Genomic DNA, 25,339 nt, shown 5'->3' with positions numbered 1-25,339 from the left:
TCTCTCATATGTAAGCCACAGGGTGGTTTCCTTGGGTATTTGGAAGAAAGGAGAGCGAGTGCAAAACCCAGAGGGATGTATATTGAAGCAGTCTGTTCTTTGAGGTATTCTAAATCCACACAGGGGCCTATTAACAAGGAAGATGAATGCAAATAGTAATTAGTATCCTACAATGTAATCTGTGTGAACTAGAGAGACAGTCATCTAAAATCTGGGCTTCAGTCAAAATAAGTGACTTCTCCAGGTTTCAGAAGACTAGGGGGCATATTCTTCTCTAATGCTTATTATAGTGTTGCTTTATAACAGCATTTCTCAAAGTGTGAATCTTTGGAACTCTCAAGGGACCCACCTCCTTTCCTTGGGGACCTCTAAGGAAACTAAGCTTCCAAAGGTTCTGTGAGGTCAAAATGTATTTTGGCAAATGGTAATAATAATAAGACATTACATGCTTTTTAAATTCTTACTCGCTCATGAGTATACAGTTGAATTTTTTGGAGGCTGCAGGATGTGATATCACAACAGATTGAATTCAGAAGCAGACATGAGAATGCATCTGTCTTCTATTAGGCCAGACATTAAAGAAATTTGCAAAAACATAAAAAAGCGCTACTCTTCTCACATTTCCTGCTTTCAAAAATCTGCTTATTTTTCATAAAAATCTGTTACTTACATAAATATGTACAGATTTGTTATTTTTAATATATGTTTTTTAAATCCAAGTGTCAGTGTTTTAAAAATATATTTATTTGATTGATTTCAGAGAGAAAGGGAGAGGGAGAGAAAGATAAAAACATCAATGATGAGGGAGAAGCATTGATTGGCTGCCTCCTGAAGCTGGGAAGGACTGAATACCCCCACCCGAATTTAGACCTTTGGGTGCTGCCCCATGACCTCCACCAAAGCCCATGTAAGGAGCTAAGTCCTTAAGGACTAAAGTAAAGTTCTCTGAAAAAAAAAAATACAATGGAAATTATCTTTAAAAAAATTTTTAAGTTTAAGAGGTCCTAATTCCGAGAAGTTTGAGAACCATTCGAAACTTGGGGCACTCAGTAAAGAGGTTCTAAAAGCATATCCCCTTTGAGAACACATGGAGGGCGATGGGCGTGTGAAAGAATTTTGAAAATCCATGGTCTGTACTGTCATTATTACTGTGCTCAATGGAGTAACAGAGGAGGAATAACTCAGATTTCTAAAGTGTTGTTTGGAATACATGGTGCAAGCAGAATACTGTCCATCCTAAAACCACCTGACTTAGATTTCTGTGACAGAGGTGGTTCTCAACTGGCAGATACAGCGTTAGCCACTGCAAGTTTACACTGGGATCCCTCTGAGTGTTCAAGCGGAAGAAAACGCTAGGCTTCCTCCCAGGCAGAAGCACTGCCCCTCGCTCCACGCAGCGGGAGGGGACTCCGGAGGGACTGACGCAGCAGCGCAGAACGTGAGGAGGATAAAGCCGCTTGCTGTCTTATATGTGTGTGCTCTTGATCGAGTCGATTGTACCAGGAACACAATTCCGTATACAACTGAAAACGAACTGTTTACTCACAAATCTAAATGTTTTGCTCAAAATCTACTCACTTTTCATTTTTTAAAATAAATCAACTTGGATCAAAAACACTGCAATTTAGATGACCCTGTTCCGGCTTTTCAAACTTTACACTTCTAGGTGGATGTCCGAAGCCACACTCTGCTCAGAGCGCCACAGAAGTGGCCGGTTTAACAAGCAGCAGCGACGGGGCTCCTCTGTGGAGTTTTACCAACATCAGCCCTCTCTACCTCACACTTCAAGTAAGATACTTCTAGAAAGAATATTTTTTAAAAAAAATACCTCAGCATTTGCAGATCGCAGAATGATTTCATATCAGCAGCCTGTTTCCCCCAAAACTCCTACAATTGAACAAAAGTTGCCTTTAAGCAGTAAGCTGTTATTCCACCCTGGAACAGATTCTCATAAGTCACAGAGAACGTTGTAAACACAAAGAACTTACCAGAACATCCTTCTCAAGGTGTTTCAGAGCTTGCATATCCTTCTCAAGGCTGGTCAGCTCTCGAAGAACAATATTGTTAAACTGTTCTAGTTTATTCAGCCTGATAAAGGTAAAAGAAACAGATCTCATGGGACTGCTTGGCTGTGGCAAAGACCCTCTTAATCCTCTTCCTGCAGGGATATGTCACATTCATTTTAAGAATACATGTCTCTCTTCCCTCCCCCCACTGTCTGCCCATCCTCACCCCGAAACGTACTATGCAAACTTTGATTTAGCCTTTCAACAGGAGCCGGAGGAAGCTGGTATTTCAAATCATACTTTGCAGAGCAAAGGAGAGAGGACTCAGGGAATGGGGGCGGACGCCAGGCCTGGGCCAGCAGCAGCCACGGTCCCACTAACCATGGCTCCCGAGCTTCCTACCTCTGCTGGCTCCCCTTTTTCTTGCATAAGCAGGCTCTGAAAACTAAAATTGGCTAACTTTTTTTTCCATTTCTACGTTTTCATTTTGAAATTTCTAACAGTCACTATTCTGTGTCCAACCACCATATAAACTGCTTATTTGTTCACTTGCTTCTTGTTTGTCTTCTCCGTTAGGTGGGAGGCTCTGCGAAGGCAAGCCGCCCTAAAGTTTGCTCCCCTGCACTTGTGCATGGAGCGCAGAACAGGCACCCAGGGAGCGCCGCTGTGTGCATTTGCTGAACAAAAGGATGAGTAAAGCCCTGACTGGGTGGCTCAGTTGGTTGGGCATCATCCTATGCACCAAAAAGGTCCCAATTCTATTCCCCCTCAGGGCACGTTCCCAGCTTGCGGGGCTCCATCCCCAGCAGGGGGCGTGTAGGAGGCAGCTGACCCATGTTCTGCTCTCACTTGGTTGTTTGTCTTTCTCTCTCCCTCTCCTTCCTTTCTCTCTAAAAATCAATAAAACTATTTTTTTTAAAATGAATTCATGCACGCCCCTTAAAAGATGATGGAAGTTCCACGAGTCCGAAGTCCCTCACGGGCTTGTTTTGAGACTCAAATGACAGTACATGCATGTATAAATGTTTGAAAAAAAATTGTAAATTTCTATTCATGTTATATATTCTGCCCTAAGAAGCTTTCTACTTCGGTTAAGCAAATCGGCCTGCCATCACCTTCTTCCCCACCTTCCCTTACAGGCCATTCTCTCCAACAGGAACCATCTCTATACTCACCTTCCCTATTCCATTCAAATCTCTGTTTCCAAAACCTCACTCCAGAAGCACTTCCACTGTAATCACTCTGGATCAACTCCAGTCACTACAGAAACCCATCTCCCCGTTCACACTTCTTGTCCTTCACATCTGTCTGAAATCTCAGCTCCTTTTTACTTCTTGCTACATGGTGACAAGGGTCTGTGTGTGCATGAGTGTGTAGTATTATTTTTTATTGTTGCAAAATATACATAACATAAAACTGACCCTTTTGATCATTTTAAGTGTACAATTCAGTAGTGGTAGGACATTCACAACGTTGTGTGACCACCACCACTCTCCATTTCCAGAATTTTCCCATCATCCCAGATAGGAACTCTTTATTGACTAAACAATAACTACCCATTTCCCACTCCCCCAACTGCTGGTAACCTCTATTTCACTTTATGTCTCTATGAATTTGCCTATTCTAGGTACTTCATATAAGTGGAGTCACATAATAATTGTCCTTTTATATATTTCACTTAAAATAATGTCCTCAAGATTTATCTATGTTGTAGCTTATATTAGAATTCCATTCCTTTTTTAAGTTGAATATCCCACTGTATGTCTATACCACATATCACTTATCCAGCATTTTTACACGCTTGCCCTGTCTTCACAGTTGGATTATGAACTTATTAAGAATACAGGCAGTCCTCGGGTTACGTCAGACTCGACATATGTCGTTTTGTGATTATGTCGCCATCTCCCATTTATTTATAAAAAAAAGTTCCATCGTTTCAACGTATGTACATATGTGCTTTATGTTTTTTATTATTTGTTTACCACAAGTAAAGCTCAGGAATTGTTATCTTCCTTTTACATTTTTTTTTACTGTTTCACTTCATTACTGCTGTGTATGTGCTCCATGTGAATGACGTAGGTGCTTATGTAGGTGGGTTCCGACTTACGGCGAAAATCACATTATGTCGCACCGCAGTAGGAACGGATCTCCGACGTAACCCAAGAACCTACTGTGGTCGTTTAGAACCATATAACGGTATGCCATAAAGAGGCTTAAGAAGGGCCTTCCGTTCAGTCCCTCATCTTATGAAGAACCAGACACCTGGAAGGGTTAAGCAATGTATCAAACCTCACATCTTCCCGAGCTCCAACTCCTCACGACCCAGCACAGTGGTCATGAGACAAACATTTGTGAGCAACCACACTTTTATAAACTTATTTTGAAAGCCAATACTTACCTACAGTGATGTATCTGGTTTAAAAGTTTTATTAGGCAGCTCGGTGCTTGCTTTGCATATTCTGAATAAAGTGCACTCCTTCTGTACCTAAGCTAAACCATAATAACAATACAAGATCACATTTGGGTCAACCATAACCACACAAAATGAGTGCAGGCTTTGTATTAAAAAGATTTTGACAGCACACAACATACTTAGCAAACATTACTGCTAACGAACAGTGAAAAGGTGCAATGCTACACACCTCCCGTGTACTACCTCAGGGCCAGTACCAATACAGAATAAGCTAAAATAGGAAAACTTGGGTTCATACTATTGCAACACATATTGAATATCATGTACAACTTTCCATTGTAAATTAGCTTATAGAGTATTGTAGAAAATAAGACTTTGGAGATCTTCCAACTTAGTTAAATGAATGTGTATTAGTGTAAGATAGTTCTCTCAAATGTGCTATTAAATAACTCTAGGGATATACAAAAATAGGACAAAAAAGAGGAGACTGAAATGGTTCCAAAGTTCATCTGGCAGGTACAGTTTTGGGACAGCCTACAGGTGCAGTGTCAGGTAAGCCACCACTTTGCTGGGCACCCTCCCACAGCCTAACCCCATCTTTGTCCCAGACACCTCTCTTAGCCACATGCCTTCTTCTCCCGAATCCTCCTTGTCCATCACTGTGACAAAATCATTGCTTCCTGCTAGTTTAGTTGTCTGAGAATGCCATCAGTCCTAACCATGAGTCCAATTTGCACACAGTCCTTCTGGTCCCATGGCAGCAAATGAACATGAAGTAGCTCTCTTATAAATACAAACCACAATTCACCAAGACTCTGAAGTCAGGGGCCACAGCTAAGACAGACTCAGGAATACTTGCACATATGAAAGATAACGGTATTAATAAATAATATGAACCTGTTACTTTAAACTCATAACAAGCTAGCTTTTCATTGTCAGTGAACCATTACCTCACATTTTCTTTCCAGTTCTCTAGTGAAGTTCTCAAAGGTTGTGATAACAGCAGAGCTATTCAAGTTCTCCGGCACAACGGCCAGGGGTGGAGTAGAAATGTTTTCTGAACAATAAAAACAGAACATTAAGTAAAATTAACAAAGTGCGAAGTAGATGTGCTTAGTCCATCAGCTGACGGGAGGATGGAGTGAGGCAGAAGCACACATCCAATCCATGAAGCCCTTGGGTGCCTGGCTTGACTGCAGAGGGCTGACTCTGGCTGATGCCGACAAGGCCAACTCAGGCCAAGAGTCCCCACGGCAGGCGCTTCATGCTGCTTCTTACCAAACCTCCTTCTCCAGCAAGTGCCTGCTTCATCCAAACTTTCCCAGCACTTTACATCAGTGCGACCGATATGATGTCTAAGAAGCAGGCTGAGGTGCAGTAGGTTTTAAGGAGGATGTGATGGGTAGGGCATTTCTATGAGGGAAACACTGGCATAACAACTCCAGATGCCAGACGTTTCCTGAGAGCACATGAGGGGTCTGGCATCGTTCACAGTGGTCAGCAAACTGCGGCTCGCGAGCCACATGTGGCTCTTTGGCCCCTTCAGTGTGGCTCTTCCACAAAATACCATGTGCGGGCGCGCACGTACAGTGTGATTGAAACTTCATGGCCCATGTGCAGAAGTCGGTATTTTGTGGAAGAGCCACACTCAACGGGCCAAAGAGCCGCATGTGGCTCACGAGCCGCAGTTTGCCGAGCCGCAGTTTGCCGACCACTGTTCTAAGAGATTTGCATGTGTCGACTCCTTTAATCTTCATAAAAACAGAGAGAGCAGATAACTTGTGGAAGCTCACATCAACTGCTTCAGGACTGGAAGCCAGGCTGCCTGGCTCTTCACCACCCTCCAGGACCTCTGGGCTTCCAAATCTGCCTTCTTGGAGACTTGTGTTTCAAAATATAGTGGCGCCACTCATCCAGAAGGCCATCCCCCAAAATGCAGACATTTCAGATGCTCCTCCTTCACTGGTATAGAGTGAATGTATCCACCACAGAAATTTAGTTAATGACTATCAACTAAAGCAGAGACCTATACGTTCAGGAATGCCCAGGCCCTGAAAACTGCCATAAAGACGAGTTAAGAGGCAGAAATCTAAAGGCTAGGGAGGAGATGTGCTGGCTTTTATTGTAATTTGTGCAGCAATTTATGTACCTCTGAAAGGACAGAACACTTAGTTTTTAGGGCTCTGCAGCTGCTATGATCTTCAAACTGTAACCCCCTGGTAATTCGTGTTGGTACATTCAGTGCTCACACTTTCTCACAGTCTTGCCTGACTGGCTGGCTAGATGCATAACGTTACCTGCCAAGTCTGCTTCTTCTGTCACGGAGGAAAGTGATCCTGGAGCATCATCCTCTTCCACTTTTGACTGTTTCCACTTAGCAAAACTCCCATCCGACATGTCTAAAGGCAAGCACAGCACATTCATAACCACACACACATTATTTTTATCCCAAGTTTAGTTAGTCCTCTTTTCGACAGTTAATATCTAACCTTGACGAGCAGTAAGTGAAAGTTCTTCCCTGTTACTAATTACTCACCATTTGGCACATTCAACAAGTATCAAAGCACTAAGTCTACTGATGCCTAAAAAGGACACATGGGAACAGGCCTCCCTTTGAGGAGCTCTGAACCATTAGGAAAGCACAGACTGACTCAGACAAAAAGCAGTAATCATTGGCATCGAAAATACTGCTCCCCTCCATGTCCTGCAAAACAAACAAACAAAACAAAAGAACAACTAAAACAACAAACATTTCGCAGGCTCAAGGCTAAATGGCCAGGTAGCAAGGTTTCCAGGCAAATGGGCTTTGGAAGCTTTTCTATCACCCTGCGGAATGCGCCACCTGCTGGTAACACTGGAGCTTTAGAGTTGTACTGAGGGCTACCTTATAAATGAGGTCATTTTGGCTCCTCACCAGCTTGAGACTTTGAGAGCCTCAGCTTATGAGACTTAAATATAGGTTCTCTTTTTAGGCATTTAGTAAATATTTTTTATTCTAATATTCATTTGCGCCCCATCCATGCCTTCCTGATCTTATCAAAGGCACCACCATTGTCAAGAGTACACTAGCATTCAGCCTGACTCCTGCTTCTCTTTACTGTCTGCTTCTCTTCCATCATCAGGGTCTGAGTTCCTGCCTGTAGAATGAATCCATATCTCTTTCTACATTCCCACACCGTGACCCTGGAGGATCTCATCAATCCCATAACGTCGTCATCTCCCAAATACCTTTCTTGTCTGAGCTCTCTTAAGCAGCAAACGTGTGTTTCCAATTGCCTACTCAACAGCTTCACCTTGAACCCACTCCTTCCTATCCCTCCTCACCCTAACCACTTTCTTCTCCACCATATACTTAGCCCCTACACACACACTTACCTACAAAGTCATCTGCTTTCCCCCTTGTCCTCACATATCCAGCTTAATCACTATTGGTTTTCCCTTTGAAAGCTCTAGAATCTAATTTAATTAATTTGCTTAATAAATAATTGAATGTTACTGTGTGCAAAGAGTTGGTACAGTGTGGTAGGAAGACAGTAGAGAAGCGAAGAGGCAAGTTTCTCCTTCTCCACTCTGCTCCTCTACCCTGGTCTCCTTGCAGTTCCTCAGACACCCCAGACACACTCTCACCTAAAGACCTTGGCACTTACTCCTCTAACCTGAGTCCTGCCCCCCACGTATCTGCACTGAGGTTTCCTCTGGCCATTCAACCGAAAATTGCAATACCACCCCCAACTTCTAAACCTCTTTCCCAATTAAGTTTTTCTTAGCCTTTATCAATATAATATACTACATGTTTTGCTTTTCTTGTGTATTATGTCTCCCCCACTAGAAGGTAAGCTCAATGAGGTCAGGCATTATTTCTGTTTTGTTCTGTAGAATATCTAACATGTAGCAAAGTGTCTCACACATAACAGACATTCAGTAGACATTCAGAGAGTAAAGGAATGATTGCTGCAGAACATCCAAGCCACTATGAAATAAGATCTTGAATAAGAAATGACATCTTGACTTCTGGTCAAGATGGTGATATAGGTTAACATGGTACTCACATCCTCCCACACCACATCAAAATTACAACTAAACTACAAAATCATCATTCAAAACACGCTGAAAACGGACTGAATGGAAGTCCTACAACTAGGGAATTAAACAAAAAGCCACATAGAGATTGGTAGGAGGGGCGAAGACGCAGAATGGGCTGGTCCTAAACCCACTTGTGTTGGATAAAAATCGGGAGGGATATCTTGGCTGTGGATGACCACCCTGAGGAGCAAGGGTCACAACCCCACACAAGGCCTCCCAGGTCAGGGTTCCAGTACCAGAAAGAGTTCTCATAACTTCTGGCTGTGAAAAACAGCAGGGATTAAGGCTGAGTGAGATGGAGGCTGCTGGAGTCCCAGGCAGTACCTCTTAACAGGGCCCACCCATAGACTTACTCAGACTTACGCCCTCTGAGCTCCAGTGCTGAAGTGGCAGCTTTCTCCCAGACAGAAGTGCTGGCAGAGGCCATTGTTCCTTTGGTGAGCCCACCTCCCATTGATGTGCCAACAGCACTCAAGGCTCAATTACAAGAGAAGGGTGTACACAGCCTACACAGGGGGCACACCTCAGCTTGGTAACCAAAGAGACTGTGCTACTGGACCCTACAGAACACCTACTACATTGGGCCACTTTAACAAGCCTGGGAGACATAGCAGCTCTACCTAGTACACAGAAACAAACACAGGGAGGCTGAAAAAGTGAGAATACAAAGAAACATATCCCAAATGAAAAAACAGAATAAAACTCCAGAAAAAGAACTAAACAAAATGGAGACAGGCAATCTACTACATGCAGAGTTTAAAACACTGGTTATGAGAATGCTCAATAAGCTTTAAGAGCATATGCCCTAACTGGTTTGGCTCAGTGGATAGAGCATCGGCCTACAGACCCAAGGGTCCCAGGTTCGATTCCAGCCAAGGGCATGTACCTTGGTTGCGGGCACGTACCCAGTGGGGAGTGCAGGAGGCAGCTGATCAATGTTTCTTTCTCATCGATGTTTCTAACTCTCTGTCCCTATCCCTTCCTCTCTGTAAAAAATCAATAAAGTATATTTTTTAAAAAAAGAGCATAAAGAAGAACCAGTCAGAAATGAAAAACACACTAATTGAAATAAAAGTAATTTACAGGGAATCAACAGTAGAGTATATGAAGCCAAGAATCAAATCAGCAATTTGGAATATAAGGAAGCAAAGAATACCCAAAGAAGAAGAAAAAATGAGGATAGTGTAAGGAACCTCCGAGACAACCTCAAGCATACCAATACTCACATCATGGGGGTGCCAGAAGGAAAAGAGAGGGAACAAGAAATTGAAAACCTATTTGAAAAAGTGATAGGAACCTTCCCTAACCTGGTAAAGGGAAGAGACATTAAAGTTCAGGAAGCACAGAGAGTTCCAAACAAGATGAACTCAAACAGGCCCACACCAAGACACATCATAATTAAAATACAAAAGGTCAAAGACAAAGAGAATTTTAAAAGCAACAAGAGAAAAGCAGTTAGTTACTTATAAGGGAGCTCCCGTAAAACTGTCAGCTGACTAACCAGTTTGGCTCAGTGGATAGAGCATCAGCATGTGGACTGAAGGGTCCTGGGTTCGATTCCAATCAAGGGCACATGCCCAGGTTGTGGGCTTGATCCCCACTGGGTGGCATGCAGGAGGCAACTGATTGATAATTTTCTCTCATCATTGATGTTTCTATCTCTCCCACCCTTCCTCTCTGAAATAAAAATACATATTTAAAAAAGAATAATTGTAATATAGAATATTCTAGATATTTGACTTTAAAAAAAAAAGAAAAAAAGACTGTGAGCTGATTTCTCAACAGAAACTTTACAGGCCAGAAAGGAGTGGCATGAAATATTCAAAGTGTTGAAAAGCAAGAACCTACAACCAAGATTATTCTACCTAACAAAGTTATCATTTAGAATTGAAGGACTGATGAAGGGCTTCCCATATAAAAGAAGCTAAAAGAGTTCATGACCACCAAACCAGTATTACAAGAAAGGTTTAAAGGATCTTACAGTGGTTCTCAACCATCCTAATGCTGCGACCCTTTAATACAGTTACAGTTCCTGATGTTGTGGTGACCCCAACCATAAAATTATTTTCATTGCTACTTCATAACTGTAATTTTGCTACTGTTATGAATCGTAATGTAAATATCTGATATGCAGAATGTATTTTCAGGGGTTGCGGCCCACAGGTTGAGAACTAGGAGAAGGAGGAAAATTTTGAACAATAAAATGGAAATAAATGCATATCTATCACTGATTGCATGTAAAAATAAATAAAAATATGAACAAGCAGAACAGAAACCGACTCATAAAAACATAGAACATTATGACGGTTGCCAGGGGAGGGGGATAGGGAGGTGGTTAAAAAAGGTGAAGGGATTAAGAAGTGCAAATTGGTAGTTACAGAATAGTCACAGGAGGTAAAATACAGCATAGGGAATCCTATCTAATAAAAGAGAAACATAGTAATTAGCTGTACATCCGCTACCCTTCCCATAGGCTAATCAGGGTGATATGCAAATTAACTGGCAGCCAAGATGGCGGCTGACAGCCAGGCAGCTTGAAGCGAACATGAGGCTTGCTTGCTTCAGTGACAGAGAAAACCAACGTTCCCCGACTGCCTTGCTGGCCTCTGAGCTTGCAGTTTGAAACATTGTTACAAATATAGAAGCTAAACAAAACCCCAGAAACCTGCTTTCAGCTAGCTAGGATCTCAGAGCTGGAGTTGATACAGTGTTTCGATTACAGAACCCAAACAAACCAGATACCTGCTTTCAGCAGCAGAGACCTCAGAGCTGGAGCCAGAGCTAAAGCTGGCCCGGATTAAAAAAAAAAAGAAAAAGAAAAAAAGGAGCAGTTGGGAGCTTCAGTCACCCACCAGCCTGAAAACAGCCATCATCCCCTCATCCAGGCTGGCCAGGCACCCCAGTGGGGACCCCCACCTTGATCCAGGACACCCTTCAGGGCAAACTAGCCGGCCCCCACCAGTGCACCAGGCCTCTATCCTATATAGTAAAAGGGTAATATGCCTCCCAGCACCGGGATCAGCGGAGCCGCGAGGCCTCCCAGTACCGGGATCAGCGGAGCTGAGAGGCCTCCCGGCACCGGGATGAGTGTGACAGGGGGCAGCGCCCAAACCCCCTGATCACCCTGCAGCTTTGTGTGTTACAGGGGGCAGGGCCACAACCTCCCTATCCGCCCTGCTCTGCTCGTGACAGGGGAAGGCGCCCCAACCCCCTGATCGGCCCTGCTCTGTGTGTGACAGGGTGCAGCACCCCAACCCCCCAACCCCCACAGGCCCTACTCTGTGTGTGACGGAGTAGAGCCATAACCTCCCCATTGGCCCTGCCCTGAGTGTGACAATGGCGGCGCCCCAACCCCCTATCAGCCCTGCTCTGTGGGTGATAGAGGGCAGCGCCCCAACCCCCCTCCATGGGCCCTGCTCTGTGTGTGATGGGATAGAGTCATAATCTCCCTATCGGCCCTGCCCTGAGTGTGACAGTGGCGGCGCCCCAACCCCCTGATCCGCCCTGCTGTGTGTGTGACAGGGGGCGGTGCCCCAACTCTCCTATCGGCCCTGCTCTGTGACAGGGGGCAGCGCCCCAACCCCCTGATTGTGCCTGCTCTGTGCGTGACGGGGTGGCGCTGCAACCTCCCCATGGACCCTGCCTTGAGTGTGACAGGGGCAGTGCCCCAACCCCCCAATTGGCCCTACCCTGAGCGTGACTGAGGGTGGCATCGCAACCTCCCAATCTGCCCTGCTCTGTGCATGACAGGGCGTGGCGCCCCAACTCCCCAGTTGGCCCTGCTCTGAGCCCGACCAGGGGCTGCACCTAGGGATTGGGCCTGCCTTCTGCCACCCGGGAGCAGGCCTAAGCCAGCAGGGCATTATCTCCCAAGGGGTCCCAGACTGCGAGAGGGTACAGGCCGGGCTGAGGGACCCCCCTCCTCCCCCGAGTGCACAAATTGTTGTGCACCAGGCCTCTAGTCTATATATATAAAAGCCTAAGTGACTGTTACAACTGGTCAACCAAACGACTGGTTGACCAGTCATTCTGACGCACATGCTCAATGCAGGAGCTGCCCTCTGGTGGTCAGTGTGCTCCCACGGCCAACCTCCCCCCATGGTCCCTCCCCCTGGCCAACTGGCCCCAATGGGCCCTGATCGCCAGCCAGGCCAAGGGACCCCACCCATGCACAAATTCGTGCATCAGTCCTCTAGTATAGTCAATAATATTCTAATAACTTTTCATGGTGTCAGATGGGTGTGAGATCTATCAGGATGATCACTTAGTAAGTTATGTAATATCTAATCACTGAAGGTGTACACCTGAAACATACATAATATAATAATGTATATAAAATGTAATTAAAAAATAAAAATGATTTAATAAAAGGACATCTTATATCCTAGAACAGAATCTTGATAAAAGAGATCATTTATTCTAGTTGCCTTATATTACTAATAAAGAAATAGAGGAATATCAAAAACTTTAGAGACCCAAATACCTGCTACATAAGTTATAAATAGAAATTAATAAAGTTTAGCATTTTAAGATCTGCTAAAACTACTTTTTGGGAGGAATTGTAAATACACAAATTTTTAGAAATAGCACCACAGTAGGAAATACCAGTCATAGACTTCAAGATGACAAAAGGAAAATAATTTTGCTGTTATAATTATTTTAGAGAATAGTCAATGTTAAAATAATTATATACCAGGTATATAAATAAAATGATCAATGAATGATGAAGTTCATGGCTTGCTATAATAAAATCTTCATAAACTGAAAACTTCATTAAAGATCACATTCCCACTCTGCAGAACTTGGAAAAGAAAGAGCCCATGTCCAGCTTCTCTGTAATAAAAAATTAATTAAAGCATAACAGCCGAAGCCGGTTTGGCTCAGTGGATGGAGCGTTGGCTTGCGGACTGAGGGGTCCCAGGTTCGATTCCGGTTCAAGGGCATGTGCCTGGGTTGCGGGCACATCCCCAGTGGGAGATGTGCAGGAGGCAGCTGATCGATGTTTCTCTCTCATCGATGTTTCTAGCTCTCTATCTCTCTCCCTTCCTCTCTGTGAAAAATCAATAAAATATATTTTTAAAAAATAATAATAAAATAAATTAAAGCATAACAAATACTCTCAATTTTCAACTCTCAAATACTCTCAACTCCCATAGGAGCCACTATCTCTTCTCTTTGCGCTTAGATTTACAAGAAATGTTCCCATAAAAAAATAAAAAATAAAAACAAAGCTAAAAGAGTTCATCACCAAGCTGAGAGGTTGTCAGTCGCATGCTTACTTGGTTCCATTATGTGCCTGACAATGCGGCAAGCTGCAGAATGATAAAGGTGAGAAATACAAAACCCCCGGGGTAAATATTCATTTGTTTGAAAAGTATAGATGGATATTTTCTAGAGGGTTGCATTGTTTCAAGGGTAAATGATGTTTGAAAGAAAATAATTCAGCCCTAGCCAGGTGGCTCAGTTGGTTGGAGTATCTTCCTGGACACCAAAAGGTTCAATTCCCTCTCAGGGCATATACCTAGGTTGTGGGTTCAATCCCCAGTCAGGAGGCAATCGATCAATGTTTCTCTCTCACAACAATGTTTATCTGATGCAATTTTAATAATAGCACAGCCCCCCCCCCCAAATCTGATTAATTTTTCTTTGTCTAACTCTGCAAAAAGAGTTTAGTATTCTCTCACCTCTGTCTTCCAGGTTTTCCAGTTTATGTTTGAGGTTAGCACTTTTCATCAATGAGTCCTCGTTTACAGTCTTGAAAAAAAGGCAAACAGACCACAAATACATATACATACTTGTTTCCAAATAAAACACAAATGATGTTACGTTATCTTTTAAGAAGGAATAAGCCAGTACATTATGCAAATATAATATAATATTAATTCTGGAAAACCCAACAATTAAATAGTACCTTAGATACATTCTGTTCTTCTGAGTGCTCCAGTGAAGAGACACTGCTCGGTGGGCGGGGGCTCTCAAGTTCTGAGTATTAGAGAGAACAGTTTCAAGGGAATGACACACTACGAAGCAACTTCAGGTGCTAACACTTCACTGTCCCTCTACATAGGAAATCTCACCGTCAAAAACAATGGGACACAGTACTAACTGAAAGAAAGGAAACCCTAAACTTCGTATCTTTCATGGCAAGTATGGTTACTGGGTCAGCAGTTCACCTGAGAGGCCCTAAGATGCACTGTAGATAAAATGAATAGCCACTTCCTTCAATTAGATCAGCACTTTTAATAGATGTGATCTGGCCCCAAATTCATGGGCCAGGATTCTACTGCCTCAACACTGTGGTCCCTCTCCTTCTCTCTCTTAGTTCCACTCCCCTGTATGTTTCCTCTTAGTCTATGCTGCTAATTTTCCTCTCTCCTTGTTTCTTTTCCTTCCTTCTTTTCTGCCAGTGGCAGCCAAGCCGAAAGGTTGTCAGTTGCCTTTCTTGGTGGCATTATGTGCCTGGCAGGATGGTAAGTAAGCTGCAGAATGATAAAGGTGAGAGAAACAAAACCCCCACTCTTACAAGTTTAAAAGATGCAAATAGTTTCAATAAAATACAGTGGTGGTTAAGATAAACCCTATAGGTCAAGGGCTGGCAAACTCTGGCCCCTTATGCCGCTTCTGCTGCCTGGTTTTATAAATAAAGTTTTATAAAATCACAGCTAATGCCCATTAACTTACATCTTATCTGTGGCTGATTTTGTGCTGCAACTGCAGAATTAAATAGTTGCAGCAGAAACTATAGGGTCCAAAAAGCAAAAAATATTTACCATCCAGTTCTTTACCAAAAAAAGTTTACCACTCCCTGCTAGCAAGTCATCGTTTGAGTTTCTTATTTCTTTAAAAGAGAACAAAGCAGTCATTTATACACAAGCTGATCTCAGCTGTTAAAGTAAAATTACAACTTAATCATCCTCTATCTTTTGCCAATGAGAATATTAAAGAGGAGAACAGGATATTTTCACATTTTCTTTAACAGACAGTAAAAGGAAAACATTTTATTTATTTCAAACTACCTTTCCCAAAATACAACTATTTTCTATGTAAATCAACAGAAATCAGATACCTGTTTTCTGGGCAGAGGTTTCAGGAATTAAATGGGCAGAACTACCCTGAAATTTTGTTTCAGAAATTTTTGGATGTGTGGCGTCATTTTGCCTGGAGGCACCTTTCCATAATGGTGTTAAAAGTTTAGCCTAAAATATAGTACATTTTAGAAGTGTTAACATTCATAACCACTCAAGACAAGTCATCAAAAAGTTCTAAGGCATTTCCAATATCCTTTTTAAAAGTTTAAGTGTTGGATTTGCTCCATTTGAAATGGCAAGACTCTAAGATCCCAGAGTTGGAGCACATTAGGTCATATATCAATTGATAATTCTAAATAAAAAATAACTCAAAGTCAAAATGTGGTCCCAGCCCACGGCATCAGCAACACCTGGGAACCTGATGGAAATGCAAATTCTCAAGCCTCATCTACTCAATCAGAAACTCTGGGAAGGAAACCCAGCAACCTGCATGTTAACAAACCCTCCTGGCCATTCTGATGACGGCTAGAGTTAACCACTGCTCTAAATCAGGTTTTGGTAAATAACATTTTATTTGAATACAACACACCCATTTGTTTCGGTTTTGTCCAGGGCAGCCTTCGAGTTACAATGGCAGAGTTGAACAGTTGCCACAGAAACCATATGGCCCACAGAGTTGAAAATATTTACTCTCTGGCTGTTTGCAGAAAAAGTTTGCTGGCCCCTGCTCTAAATTATTCTCTTATCCTCCAACACAGAGAAGTGGATTTTGAATACCACTATTTGTACAAAGTCAGCAATGCCCTCCATAGACTTCTCATCACTTGCACAGCTTAAATTTATGGGTTCTCGGAGCTTTGACGTTTCTTTGGTGCTTATTTAAAACATAAGGTGTATTTACTAAACACTGTTCCCTAGGTCTATTTCTAACTGATAACTCATTGTTTCAGGTTGAATAAATATGCGGGTACTTACTCTGGCTCACAGGTTTAATCTGCAAACGTCCTCTGCCACAGAGGACCGGAGAGGCCCTGAGATGCACTGTGGGCAGCACTGCCCTGGCTGAAGGAGGCAGGCGGGTGGGGCAGACCTCTAGCTATGACTGGAGCACTAACCACATTGCTGGGGATGCCCTCAGAATCCCAGCAGCCAGACCGGATGGTTCTCATTTAACAAGAAACAAAAGCCAACTGCTGAGAGAGGTAATTCAGCTAAAATTAGGCTTTGAATTGGTCTGGAGGACACTGGTGTTCCTACTCTTAATTACTTTTCTATAAAACAAGGATAATTGAAGGAAATTAAGAAAGTTTGAGGGTTTATTCAATATTTACATAACCCTGAAGGCATTTCAACCACTTGCAAAATAAAGGTTTAAATGTCTAAATCATTAAAAGCTTTGGAAGCAACATATCAACAAACTGAACACTAAGGGAAAATTAAACCAAGAAGTTTGTTTTTAAAAGTAAACCCAAAAGAGCACACATTTGTAGTAAATCAGAACAGCCCAGATTTTAAGCACTATTATAATCTTGCAGCAACATCTGGGAACAATGGAGAAAGATCCTAAGTCTTTACCCAAGGTCATACTAAATGTTTAGAAGTCCTTGCAGTTTCTACTGACAGTGGGTTACAACCACTGCTTTTTCTTTTTAAGAAATAAATACAGTCTAACCCTAAGCAGATCTGCCTGTGCCATGCTGATGCCACAGGGCACAAGGCAGCCCAGGTAAAATTGACTTACTTGGTCTTTATAACGGTCACTGGCAGGACTGGGAGGGAAAAGCGGCAAGACTGAAAGGAAAGGAAAAAGTGTTCAGTGGATAACTTTACTTATGACAAATATAAAAACTCATGTATCCCTCTGCCAACTATTCACATCCAGGCGAGAAGCAACTCCTGTTTCCTACAACGGGTTCAGATGTCTGTCTCTTAAGATCCCTTTCTAGTGATTCAACATTGTTCCTCACCAGCCGGCACGAAGTCTCAGCTCCAGATCATGTCCCTGAATGTGGTCCTGGGTCCTCCGTCTGTCCTTGGAGATTTACCTAACTTAGAATGCTCCCCCTTCTGCACACCTATTCTTTTTCCAAGGATGAGCTCAGGCCCCACCCACCTCTTCCCTGAAGCTTTTCCTGAAGATTCCAGCTCATATCAGATTCCTCTTATCTGAACTTTCACTCCACGTATCTACAGCTCGGACTTAATGGTTATGGCCCCTTCCATGTTTCTGTACTGTTTCACATATGTACATTTTGCCTTTTCCATGTAACTGTAGCAGGAAAGGAGAATCCCAGGATCGCACATCTCTTTGGCACCCTCTCTCATCACATACTGAGAAATAAACACCTGCTGATTTACTTGAAAAATGACTCGAAAGAAGACATGCACCAAACTTACTGTTTAAGCTACTTCTGGTTCTTGTCTTTCTTCTACCAGGATATGGTTTTAGGGATTTCCTGTCTTGGTTAATGTCCCAAGATAGTACAGTAGCACTAGAACTTGAATCTTGATTACTCTCCGAGAAGAGGTGTCTCCTGTAATTGAACTTCTACAAACACAGATAGTAAATGAACCCTACTAAAGGGGTGTCAGTGCCCATTATGTACAATTAAGCATATCACTACAAAGTTAGACAAAAGAGGAGTAACAAGGTCTCTTACATAATAAAAAGGCACCAAAGTAACGAGGGGAAGAAGAAACAGATGATTTCCTTAGTCAGTTCCCAGCCAAGAGGCTGTTGTAAAGGATGACAAAACCCTCTCTAGTTAGATACTTGCATCTGAAGAGATGCGAAGTAGCTGTTTAAAAGCTGGTGCACCTCACTATCGCGCCAACACTGTAACTTCAAAACACTACCAGAAACAACTAAAGAAAGTATAACAATGATTTTTTCAGAGACATGCCTGTCTACATTTTAGAGGAACCAAAATAAAAATAAGAGGGTCCTTTTCATTTAAACCTTAAAGCCTTTTGAAATTGAGCAGGCCCTGACTGGTGTGGCTCAGTAATTAGCGTGTCGTCCCATGCACTGAAGGACCACAGGTTTGATTCCGTGAGGCAACTGATCAATGTTTCTCTCTCACATGGATGTTTCCCTCTCCCTCTCTCTCCAATCAATAAAAAATAAATCCTTGGTGGGGATCTTAAAAAAAGAAAGAAACTGAGCCTGCACTGTAAAGGTTAGAGATTTAAGGACAATTTAATCTGTTCTGGTGGATTACTCAACTCTATAATGATATATATATTTTTTTAATTTTCTATTTTTGGATTCATTTCTAGAAATGCTGAAACAAAGAAACGTTAACATGAAGTGTGCTTTGACTTTAATAAAGCACCTCTCTATTTCAGCCCCGTCTCCTGTGCCCTCCGGAGCCCCGGTCCTGGTGCTGCCATGCCTCTCTCAACAGGGGCTCCACCACGCAGCTCCTAACAGCTCGTTACCATTTCAGGTCAGGGAGGATCCCCAGGAATCCCAAAGTGGTGATGGTACCTCCCATGCTCTTCTCAACCCAACACATGTCGGCTGGAGGATCCACCCTGTGCCTGAAAGGGCAAAGCGTAGAAGCAGCTTAGGGTGGGAAGCAGCGTCACCCTTGTTGATGGTAACACAATCCACAACCTTTAAGGTGGGTGATGGTGAACTATTTTCCAAATGAGTTTATTTTAAATGTTTAGCAGTTCACCTTTTTGTAGAGAAGCTCATGTGTGAAAGGCACTCTGTGAGCCAGGCCTATCTTCATCTTCCTTTTGTGAAAAAAAATAAAAAAGGTTGGCGGAACCCCCACATTCGTTCCAGAGTTGCCCAGCCAGTGTCTTGTAAAGGAGCAAGCATCACTTCACTGAATGCACCCAATTAAAAAAATCTCACAGCGAGGCTTTCCCACTTTCTTTAGTCTTATAAAAGGGGCTGAAGCCCTAGCCGGTTTGCTCAGTGGACAGAGCATTGGCCTACAGACTGAAGGGTCCAGGGTTCAATTCCAGTCAAGGGCACATGCCCGGGTTGGGGGCTCGATACCCAATAGGGGGTGTGCAGGAGGCAGCCAATCGATGATTCTCATCATTGACGTTTCTATCTTTCTCCCTCTCCCTCTCCCTTTCTGGAATCAATTTTTAAAAAAGTTGTGTGTATGTGTGTGTATACATATATACATAACTTTCAGGGGCTGAAAGTTATTTTAAAAAGTGCAAGTACCCAGAGCAGCTGTTTTTCAAGTTGGCTCATATCAGGAGGGGGCTTTGAAACAGATCCCGATGCCTGAGTTCTCTCCTGGACCAACTAAGTCAGAACCATCGGGCTGCGGTTTTGTATCAGCTCCCCTGATGATTCCAACTAGAAGATGGGCAGTGGAAAGTGAGAGCCATTGCTAAAAGCAAGCCAAGAAGAGCCTTAACTCATTTCTTTGAAGCTCATGATCTCAAGTTTGTAGAAAATTTCATTTAATATTCATTATAGAGATTTTTTTAAATGCTCTGACTATAGTTTTAGAGCACTGACCACCCCAAAGTGGCAGACAAGCTGGAGAGGTGTAAGTTGGTGCCCAGAGAAACAAAACCATGCCACTGACTCAGAGCAAAACATTTCTTTCACTTCATTACCACGTCTGCTTCCATTCAAGATAAATCTCAAGTGTCAGTAGGTCTTGAACCCTTCTCTTCTACTTATCTTTTCTTTAAAAGCAAGAACAGGCTTTAGCCTCAAAGCCTGGTACAAGTAAAAGTACAGTTTGATATGATAGCTGTTATTTCTATTGTGTTATTTGGGTCCTTATTATTTGTTACAACTCATGCTGCTTTTCCATTTGGAAGTGAAATAATTCCCTTTAAAATAAGTTTAAGATCAATTTAAAAGGAGAAAAATAGAGATAAAGAGCAGAGCCATAGCAGATTTTGAAGATGGTATGCAAATAACTAAAATTTGGGAAGTAATGCCTCCAAACAAGAAAAGTTACTTCATTACCGACATCCTTCTTTCTTGCTTTCTGGCACCCTTGAAAGTAGATTCTTTCCTAAAACAAAATATATCAAATCGGTGGAACTATACAATCATCACCTCCTCCTTCCCTCCCTTCACAGCCCTAACTATTTTCCCCTTCATATACCCTTTGTCTGATGTGAGCCCCGTGCATGGGAAGCACCATAACCTGTGCAGAACTTAACTTGCAACCCATTTCCATAGATTCTCTGCCTGACAACAACTAGTTATTTAAAACAAAACAAACCTTTGTGGAACCCTTCTCTGTCAGGCATACAAAGAGGAAGGCAGGGTAGGACCCGCAGATGAGCAGCCAGCTTTGGCAAAGCTGCAGAGCAGTGCTTCCTGTCTGGCTCTGCTTTAGAATCCCCTCAGGTGCTAAAAAGATAGCTTTCGTCATGGCCAGTGTGGGTCAGTGGTTAGAGCACTGATTCATAGACCAAAGGGTCTTCGGTTCAACTCCCAATCCAGGACACGTACTTGGGTTAGAGGTTCAATCCCTGGCCCTGGTTGGGGTGCATGTGAGAGGCAACCAAGCAATGTGTCTCTCCTACATTGACGTTTCTCTTTCTCTCTTTCATTCTATCTCCCTTCCTCCCTCCATCCATCCATCCCTTCCTTCCTCCCTTCCACTCTCTCTAAAAAAAAAAAAAATCAATTGAAAAAATATCCTCGGGTGAGGATTAACAACAATAAAATCTAAGTGTTGTTGAAGATGTGGAAAAATTGGGACCCTTGCATAATTCATGGGAATGTAAAATAGTGTAGTTGCTATAGAAAACAGTATGGAATTTCTTCAAACAAATTAAAAATAGAACTATTGCCGAAACCGGTTTGGCTCAGTGGATAGAGCATCGGCCTGCGGACTGAGGGGTCCTGGGTTCGATTCCGGTCAAGGGCATGTACCTGGGTTGCGGGCATATCCCCAGTAGGAGATGTGCAGGAGGCAGCTGATCGGTGTTTCTCTCTCATCGATGTTTCTAACTCTCTATCTCTCTCCCTTCCTCTCTTTAAAAAATCAATAAAATATATTTTAAAAAAATAGAACTATTATATGATCTAGCAATCTCATATATCCAATGGAATTGAAATCAGGATATTGAAGAAATATCTTCACTCCCATGTTCACTGCAGCATTATTTACAACTAGAGGCCTGATGCATGAAATTCGTGCACAGGAGGGGGGAGGTCCCTCAGCCCGGCCTGCACCCTCTCCAATCCAGGACCGCTGGCTCCTAACTGCTCGCCTGCCTGCCTGCCTGATTGCCCCTAACCTCTCTGCCTGCCTGCCTGATTGCTCCTACCACCTCTGCCTGCCTGCCTAATTGCTCCTAACTGCCTCTGCCTGCCAGCCTAGTCGCCCCTAATTGCCCTCTCCTGTCAGCCTGGTCGCCCCCAATTGCCCTCCCCTGCTGACCTGGTCACCCCTAACTGCCTCTGCCTTGGCCCTCGCCACAATGGCTTTGTCCAGAAGGATGTCCCGAAGATATCCAGTCTAATTAGCATATTACCCTTTTATTAGTATAGATAGCCAAGATACAGAAACAATCTAAATGTCCATAGATGAATGAGTGGATAAACAAAATGTGATACATACATACAGTGGAATACTCATCAGCCTTAAAAAAGAAGCAAATTCTGCAATGTGCAACAACATGGATGAACTTGAATGACATTATGCTAAGTGAAATAAGCCAGTCACAGGACAAATACTGCACAATTCCACTTACACAAGGTATCTAAAAGAGTCAAACTCACCCCTGGATGGTTGGCTCAGTTGGTTGGAGCATAATCCCATACACCAAAGGGTTGTGGGTTTGATTTCTGGTCGGGGCACATACCTAGGTTGCAAGTTTGATGCCCAGCTGGGGTGTGTATGGGAGGCAACTGATCTGTTTCTCTCTCACATCAATGTTTCTCTTTCTCCCACCCCCCTTTCCCTCTCTCTCTAAAATCAATAAAACATATTCTTGGGTGAGGAAATGAATGAGTGAATGAGTCAAACTCACAGAAAGGGTATATAGGATGGTGATTACCAGGGGCTGAAGGGAAGAGGAAATGCAAAGTTGCTATTCAACAAGTATAGTTTCAATTACACAAGATAAATGAGTCCTAGAAATTTGTTGTATAATAATGTGCCTATAGTTAACAATATTGTTTGGGCACATACAATTTTATTAAGAGGGCAAAGCTCATGTTAAGTGTTCTTATCACAATATAAAAAAGGGCCAATGAACCCCCATTTCCAGGCAATCACTGATCTTTCTGTTTCTAGAGATTAGTTTGCATTTTCTAGTATTTTATGTAAGTGGAATCATACAATACATACTCTTTTTTTTGTCTGGCTTCTTTGACTTGGTATTATGTAGAGAGTCATTCATGTTGTCTATATCAATAGTTAATTTATTTTTATTTCTGAGCACTATTCCACTGTATGTATATAACAAAATTTGTTTATCCATTCATCTATTGATGGACATTTGGGTTGTTTCTAGTTTGGGTCTGTTACAAATAAAGGAAATGCAAATTAAAGCCACATGAAATACCACTAAACTTCCATTGCAATAGCAAGATAAGGAAGACATTACCAACTACTGGCAAGAATGTCTAGCATCTAGAACTCTCAAAAGTTGTTGGTGGGAATGTAAAATGATGCAACCACTTTGGAAAGCAAGTTGACAGTATTTTTTTAAAAAATTAACATACACCAACAATGATCCAACCATTCAACTCCATCCCAAGAGAAAAGAAAACATGTGTCCCTGCAAAGACTTACACATGAATCCTAAGGACTTTACTTATAACAACAAAAAGCTGGAAACGACTCAAATGTCAATCAACAGGTGAATGATAAACAGCTTGCAGTGTATCCATCCGTACAATGGAACACCACTGGGCAATATAGATGAACAGCTGATACATACAACGTGAATGAACCTCAAAATAATTACACACAAAAAAGAAGCTAGAAAAACAGCTTCTCTTTGATTCCATTTCTATATGATTTTTAAAACGGCAAACTTATCTGTCACAGAAAATAGATCAGTGATTGCAGTGGGGGCGGGAGGGGTATAAAGAAGGGCGGGAGGGAGTTCAAAGGGGCAGGAAGATATTCTTGGCGATGACTGGTCATTATCTGCTTGTGGTCATGGTTCCTGGGTGTAGACATATGTCAAAACTCATTAAATTATACACTTAACATATGTACAGTTTAATTCATTTTAATTATGTCTCAAACCATAAAAATATCACGTGTCTTATGATCTGTTCTTCAGAGGCCTATATGGAAAAGCGGCCAATTAATTAATGCCAGTTATACATATTTTCTTATTGGGGATATTCAATGTTTTGCTACAGAAAAATACATCACAAAGAAAGCACTGGGGGTACAATGGTAGAGACCTACAGGCCAGGAGAACATTCCACCTCTGCTCCGATCCTACAGAAAACTGCACACAGTGCTCTCGCCTTCTGTGGGGCGGCCAGGCCCAGGAAAGAGGGATAATCTGTGGTCGGCAAACTGCGGCTCTATGGCCCCTTGAGTGTGGCTCTTCCTAAGCCTTAGGAGTACCCTAATTAAGTTAATAACAATGTACCTACCTATATAGTTTACGTTTAAAAAATTTGGCTCTCAAAAGAAATTTCAATCGTTGTACTGTTGATATTTGGCTCTGTTGACTAATGAGTTTGCCGACCACAGACCTAGCCTGTTGGCTTGTGCATTAACTAGTCACATTAACAGCAATCTACATAATTGGTTAGTTTTGAAAATCATTTACCTGGATTTATCTTTTAATTTAGGAACCAGGATTTTTCCTGATTGCTCTTGTAAATCTGAAGAATACTCATGTTTTGAAGGAACTTCTAATGGGCATTAAAAACAAAAAAAACAGTTTCTCAATTAAATATTTAAATATAAAATACCATTCAAGACTTATTTATGATAGATGAAAAACATCTGACCTTGTTGTATATCACCCAGTTTCCATTTTTCAGGCGAACTATCAGCTATCTTTGTTTGCTGCAGAAAAAAATATGTGTTTAGTGTCTTTGAAGCCCTCTTTTATCATTCTTTTGGAGCCACCTCCAAAGAAAAGCATTTCTATTGAATACTAAGATACAAGGCTCTTTATTTATTAGAGTTGGCTATCCTAATAAATTGATATTCATTCTCAGGTGAAAATTTTCCACTATCAAAGACAATCACAGCATTCCAAAGTTACTAAGGGAAACATCAAAGGAAGACTTACAAAAACTGTCTTTAATAGCATCAAAATTGTTGGGATAAATGCATAACCTGACAAGGAGACCGACTATCTAAAGGAGTAATCTTTGGTATGTTTGTTTTTAAAAAACCATTACAATGCCATCACACTTCTGTATGATGTGTCCAGATAATCAAATATAAGCAAAGGAGAAGGGGCAGAATACCTATCCATGCTAAGCAGTGTGTTAGGTGCTGTACACACATTCTGTTTTTGATCGCAGAGATCCACATTGAGAACCAGCTATCACCTCTGTTTTAGAGATGGGAATCTTCAGGCTCAGTGATGTTAGGAAACTTGTCCAAGTTCCCACAGGTAATAAGTAAAAAACAGGTATATCCCCGAAGATTAGGCTCCTTTCCCTACATCTCAGTCACCAGATCCCAAATGAGGGAATGAGGCAGAGCCCACCAAGTCACTCATTCCATGAGAGATCCAAGTTGAGAGAAAGGAGAGATCACAAAATCATGACAGGCAAAAATAATTTAAAGGAGGGGATGGTCAAACCAGAGACGGATGGTTAGCCTGGAGAAAATGGACTACAAGCCAGGAGAGTGCTTCCACCTGTTGGC

At 42.3% G+C, this 25,339-nt stretch overlaps 1 protein-coding gene across 1 annotated transcript in view; it reads right to left on the bottom strand.

The window, feature by feature from the left end:
- Nucleotides 1–25,339, bottom strand: part of SYCP2L (synaptonemal complex protein 2 like) — a gene marked incomplete at both ends in the record, with an annotated part of 65,861 nt that overhangs the window by 6,241 nt on the left and 34,281 nt on the right. Inside the window, 9 exons of the mRNA XM_081086044.1 lie at nt 1,829–1,887; nt 1,989–2,088; nt 4,405–4,496; nt 5,370–5,476; nt 6,717–6,818; nt 14,187–14,256; nt 17,272–17,299; nt 18,972–19,073; nt 24,282–24,366. Of these exons, the coding sequence (XP_080942170.1) occupies nt 1,829–1,887; nt 1,989–2,088; nt 4,405–4,496; nt 5,370–5,476; nt 6,717–6,818; nt 14,187–14,256; nt 17,272–17,299; nt 18,972–19,073; nt 24,282–24,366 (745 nt within the window). The remainder of the gene's footprint in view (nt 1–1,828; nt 1,888–1,988; nt 2,089–4,404; nt 4,497–5,369; nt 5,477–6,716; nt 6,819–14,186; nt 14,257–17,271; nt 17,300–18,971; nt 19,074–24,281; nt 24,367–25,339) is intronic.

The sequence above is a fragment of the Myotis nattereri genome (genome assembly GCF_964212035.1).
Source record: "Myotis nattereri genome assembly, chromosome: 3".
Taxonomy (NCBI): Eukaryota; Metazoa; Chordata; class Mammalia; order Chiroptera; family Vespertilionidae; genus Myotis; species Myotis nattereri.
The sequence above is the reverse complement of the archived record's forward strand: the minus strand, read 5'-3'. Positions and strand labels throughout refer to the sequence as shown.